The following is a 5,957-nucleotide window of genomic DNA, read 5'->3' as shown; positions in this document are numbered from 1 at the left end:
ACGTCTCCCTGTGAGAACTATTAACTGCTGCCACCCTCGGTTGGTGGCCTGCGATGTTGACATGCAGTGCACCGTCTCTCTACCAGCCCACCGATGTCCCTGCCACCTCTCCAGAAGCTGACAGTTTTATAATGCATGTGGTAAAAAAAAAAGAAAAGAAACAGACAGGGGAGTAACATCCACTCACTCCTGCTCATATGAAGTATGGTTACATCTTTGTTATAGATTCTAGCACAGTATATGAGCTTTGTTTATGTGCTCCAGTGTGTATCCTCCTATGCGTCCCTGCTTAACACAATCATACTTGCAAATGTCCCCCCAAGAGACTTCCTGCTCCAATTCCTGTCTAAACTGTTGCCGTTGCCATCGCCGAAGCATGTTGTTGTCGAACCGCCTGAGCCTAGTGAGGCATCATGGGTCATCAGCAGCAGCTTGAACTCCACCCTGCGACTATAATCGCCTGCCAAGATCGCGTTCATCTTGTTGCGTCAACTCGTAGCTTCTCCTCTACTTGTTAAATCTGACACGTTTGATTTGTACTTGTTGTACGGTGTTATTTTAGAGTAAATACAAACTGATGATTTCCCTGTCTGTCTCTAACCTCTGTCTAACTTTCTCTTCTTTTCTATATTTTTTTTTTCACAGAATCAACCACAGATCTGGCCATCATCCTCATCACTGTCTCGTTTGAGCCAGAAGAAAAACAAAGACGGAGCATGGTCTGGCGTGGCGGCCGCTGTTGCTATGTGTGAGGGAGTGCCGCGGCGCCAATGGAGACCGAAGGCTATCGTGACCTCCTGGAGACCAGCGATGGTCAGGGGGTAGGCCTGCTGGATGGAGGGGCGGAGGTGGGGGTGGAGGAGGGCTGGAGCACGCCCTACCCCCTGGGGTTCCAGGTGTCTTTGACCACCGTGCTGATGCTGGAGCTCGTGCTGGGCTTCAGCAGCAACCTGACCGTACTCGTGCTCTACTGTGCTCAGTCCAACCTGGTGGATTCGGTCAGCAACCTGGTCACAGTCAACCTCCACGTGCTGGACATACTGGTCTGCCTGCTGTGTCTGCCGCTGACCGTGGCTGTGATCCTGCTGCCGGCCAATGAAAGTGGAGTCAGCAGCCTGGCCACGCTATGCTGCTTTCACGAGGCCTGTGTCACGTTCACCAGCGTGGCCACGGCGGTCAACGTGCTGGTGATCAGTTTGGACCGATACGACATCTCGGTGCGCCCGGCCAGCCGTCTCCTGACACCACGGCGAGCGGCGGTGCTCCTGGCAGCAGTGTGGGCCGTGTCCCTCGCCGTCTTCTTCCTGCCCTTCCTTGAGGGGGATTTCTTCTCCTCGAGGGTCGAGGATAATTCTGACGAGGAGCCAGCAGGACAGAACAATACCTCCGAGCTCACCACTGGACTCGCCCCCATTTTCTCCTCCATCTCTCCCTCCTCTTTACCCTCAACTCACCCTTCCTCCCCTTCCCACCACCTCAATCCAGTGTGGCAGAACCGGACACTGCTGTGCGTAGGAGGGCAGGGTTATTACACAGGCCTGGCTATGTATTACCACTTGTTGCTGCAAGTGCCGTGCTTCTTCATCGCTGTAGCCGTCATGTTGTTCACCTACTCAAGGATCCTGCAAGCGCTCAACATTCGCATAGGCTCCCACATGATGAGGGGTACGCGTGCAAAGGACTCCACCTGCAGGATACGCTGCAGGAGGAAGAAGAAGAAGGACTTGAGCCTGCCCACAGAGGTAGTGTCCTCCAACCAGAACCAGAACCTCACCCATCCTCCCCTCATCCCCTCCCTCACCCCGACACCGACGTCGCCACCACCACCACTCCCCTCCATGCCCCAGGCCATGTCTGATAGTGGAGCGACCGTTACTACTGTCAGTACCGCCGCCACCACCCCCGTTGCCACCACACCGGCCACACCTGCTCCTCCGACCCCAGCTTCAGCCTCAACCCAGACTCACGCCACAGCACCGCTGCCGGCCTCCACTATGGGGGTACAGGCCTCGGTTTCTGCCATAATCGCCTTGAGGCGGGCGGTGCGCAGGCACAGGGACCGCCGGGAACGCCAGCGTCGCGTCCTAAAAATGTCCCTCCTCATCATATCCACCTTCCTTGGCTGCTGGGCCCCTCTGTCCGCAGTCAATGTTCTGATCCTGTGTATGGGTCCCAGCGACGGCCTGGTGCGACTGCGCCTCTGGTTCTTGGCAATGGCATACGGAACCACTATTTTTCATCCTCTGCTCTATGCTTTTACCCGGCAGAAGCTGCGGCGTGCCCTCAAAACACGTGTCAAGAAAAGGGTGGTGTCCCTTCTGCAGGTGGACCCGGCTCCCAGTGGGGGGACAGTGATTCATAACTCCTGGGTGGAGGGGGGAGGCCAGCGGAAGGGTCGCAAGCCACGGGTGGATGCCAGCGAGGGCACTGATCGATGCCTCACAGAGGCAGTGAGGGAATGAGGCTGGTCTTCAGTGTGTGTGTGTGTGTGTGTATGTGTGTGTGTGTGTGTGTGTGTGTGTGTGTGTGTGTGTGAATTTGAAGAATTGTATGTATCATACCAGTTTGCTAGAGATGGCTCATGTGTATATTTGTAGATGAGGGTGAGAAAAACTAGTTAGTTTACAAAGGTCAGGACAAATCCCATGACCACTGGTTCCATGCAGATGTGGAGACAGGCGAGTCCTGAGCTCTAATTAGAGCCCGCTTCCTGCCCCCCTTACACAGGCCCTCATTACTCTACTTTCTGACTGACAAGGTGGCCACCGTGTCTCCATGACAACACTGGCCAAGCATATACCATAGCCATGGCGACTGAAAACACTAGTGTGCACCTCACTTGTAGGATAAGGGTTAGATTACAGCAAATGCATACATTACTGCTCCTGTGTGCACTTTCAACTGGCATGTGCATGTATGTGCACATGCGCACACACACACACACACACACACACACACACACACACACACACACACACACACACACACACACACACACACACACACACACACACACTTTAAATGCACACTGATTTAAATTTAGTCATTATCTGTGAAAGCACACCAATATCTACCTGCACACATATTCTCAGTGAGAAAAATATTAACAAAAGTCTATATTTCTCTTTCGTTCCCTCATTTTCTTTCATGCCTTAATTGAGTTATTAATATATTCTTGTGGTGCTGAATGTCCTGCTGTATGTTTACAACAATGTATTACAGTGAAATTGTTTGCACATACTGTAAATGGTAGCGCAAGTGAATGGCGGGTAAATGCAAGCATTCAGACTCAAAGTTTACAGGATCGAAACTACCAAGAAACTGCAAAAAAAAAAAAACGGATTCAGTTTTCATTTCCAGCAAGCACCATTTTTTCTCAGAATGTGTGCAATTGGAGCTAAAAGGCATGACTTAATTTTTTTCCTTTTTTTGAATAAACTTTAAGAGTAAAAGTCACGCCGACTTGAGCGAGGATGTGTGATTGTGTCTGTGTTTGCATGTGTGCATGTATGCATGTGCGTTTGCGTGTGCGGTTGTGTAAATGAATAAACAAGCGTGCGTGTCCGTTATGTGCAATAAATCATGAGAAAAGCAATGACCCGTCGGATGTGAACAAAGAGAATGTGAATACAGAATCGTTGGTTTTCTATTTATGGCTGAGATTGCTGGGGGAAGAGAGAAGAAAGGGCACGTCATCTTGTGATAAACAGAGAGAGATGCCACATCATATATAAGCAGATTACTTGGAGGCAATTGTAACTACACAGGCTACTGTAATAATACTGACATTGTGTCAAAGTGTAGATCAAAGGGCAACATTTTGTGGAAACTTAATTAAAATTGTAGTCACTGGAGGTAAACTAGCATCTTATACACGGGGAATCCCAATGTGGGGCATAAAAAAATAATTCTGACATGGGAGGTCTCCTTGTGTTAGCTGCTTGTTGCTCTGGAGGGCAGAGTCACTTTGAATGACTGCGGAGGCAGAAAGGCCTCCGTCAGCTTCTGGACTGAGTCCTCGACCCTACATCCGTGTCTCTCTTTCTCCTCAGGGCTTCATGTCTCATTTTCTCAACGTGCTGGACATAAAACAATAAAACCAGCCCTCAATCAGCTGTTGTGTAATGGGTGTTATAGTAAGAAAAGATTATAAATAGACAAAGTACACTTTCAACTTTATATATGGGCTCTTGGAGAGCTTCTTTGGGATTGAGGCTTTCTCCTTCACCCTCACCCCCCTTTTACAATATTTGTGAGCCAGGCAGAAGATAATAATTCTTGTGTATTCATGTACATTTTTCAGGGATGTAAATATTGAAGTGTCTGTTTTAGGTTGTAGTCAAAGAAAATAGTTTTTTTTTTTCTTTCTTTTTTTCTTTTGATCACAATCATCTGCCGGACAGAAAATCAGCCATTGTGATAAACTCTGGGTGAGTTGGAAAGCTAATGTAAAGAGAAGATTAATGTAAGTGTATTTGTGTTAATACTGTATGTGTGTACACTGTACTGTACATTTATGACCATGTGTATAGAGAAATATTAGTATTGTATAAGATTTATATTATGTGTTATTGTATAGAACAGAACAGAATCTGTATTAAAAAAATGATCTATCTAAGAATTGGTCCATCTCGTTGTTATATTTTACCTGTCAGGAAATGTATTATACAGGGGAACAGAAACAGAAACATTTTATCTGGTACCATACTGGAAAGACATATTATATATATGGGTTTCTTCTTCTATTCCAAGAGCTTTTAGGCACAAACAACACGTAAAGTAATACTAGAGAAATGTGAATAAGTGAATATTTTAAACAAATTACCCTTTTTTCCAATTAAAAAAAACTATAAGAATTGCCCAACATGTAATGATAAAGACTAAATTACAATCACTTTTTGTTTATAATGACATCTCTGATTAATATACTATTTATGCATTCAGAAAAATACAATCTGTAAATGAAAGAACAGCATTTTATTATTCTTATTGGTTAGAGACATCGTTTTCACTGGTGTTTGAGCTGAAGGAACTGCTTGGATTCATCCTGCCCAGTGTTACTCCGGGAGTCCTCTATCCTTCTGCTCTAGGACCTTACTACTCTGAATCTGTCACTCCTTTTTCCAGCTGCCCCTCCCTTTCTACATCTCTCTCTGATCCCTAAATTTAGAAACTCTGTCCCAGATACTTGCAGTATTTAGTGCTGACTGTAGTGAACCCTCGCTGCGATGTGACAACTGTGCTAATCACCAGTACTAATGACGATGAAACCTGTTAGTCAGGTAAGCGTCTGTCGAGGCAGCTCAATCTCTTGACGTTGACACTTTTTATTTTACCAGAACAAATCAGTCTGTTAATGTTGTGTGTGTGCTTGTTGCCCTCCCCATTTATGCAGTGAGTCAACACCATAGATTCCTCCATTCTGCTTGATAATCTCCTCAGCTCTCTCCTCTTTCACACCCTCATTTCCTCCCTTGGTTCTCCTTCTTTTTATTCTGTCGGTCTGCATCTCTCTCATCTCTTATCCACACTCGGGCGTTCCAGAACAAAGAGAGGAACAGCTGCAGTGTCGGTGAAGGAAGGAAAGTCACCTTGGGGCGATGACAGAGGAACAAAAATGGGAAAAGAAAGGCAGAGAGGCAGTATTGAGGGGAGATTTGGGGGGGAAGAGAGAGGAGAAGGGAGGCGTAGAAGCTGGCATTGGGACATCATATGACTAATAAAAGGAAAGCACTGCATCACTGCAGAGCCCCGATAGAAAAACAAAGTGCATGCTGATAAGATTAGCCAGCTTTAGTGTTTTCTACCACTGTTGGCCCAATAGAGTCTTACAATAGTGCTCCTGTCCATCACACTGTACGGATTTCTTCACATTTGGTCACCATAAAATACAAAGGATAACCAACAACTTATTTATTCATACTTAGTATTTAAATCAATAAATGGAAACATTAATG

General features: G+C 46.5%; 1 protein-coding gene across 1 annotated transcript; it reads left to right on the top strand.

Moving 5' to 3' along the window:
- Positions 1-763: 763 nt before the first annotated feature.
- LOC311019933 (G-protein coupled receptor 22) lies at positions 764-2,968 on the top strand. Its single transcript, XM_084019599.1, has one exon. The coding sequence runs from the start codon at positions 771-773 to the stop codon at positions 2,460-2,462; it is 1,692 nt and encodes a 563-aa protein (XP_083875725.1). The 5' UTR covers positions 764-770; the 3' UTR covers positions 2,463-2,968.
- Positions 2,969-5,957: the final 2,989 nt, after the last annotated feature.

Source organism: Eutrigla gurnardus (assembly GCF_963514095.1).
Source record: "Eutrigla gurnardus genome assembly, chromosome: 2".
NCBI classification, from domain to species: domain Eukaryota; kingdom Metazoa; phylum Chordata; class Actinopteri; order Perciformes; family Triglidae; genus Eutrigla; species Eutrigla gurnardus.
The sequence above is the reverse complement of the archived record's forward strand: the minus strand, read 5'-3'. Positions and strand labels throughout refer to the sequence as shown.

What these genes read in the sequence shown, in the direction of transcription:
- LOC311019933 (XM_084019599.1), top strand. Translation starts at nt 771, where the DNA reads ATGGAGACCGAAGGCTATCGTGACCTCCTGGAGACCAGCGATGGTCAG.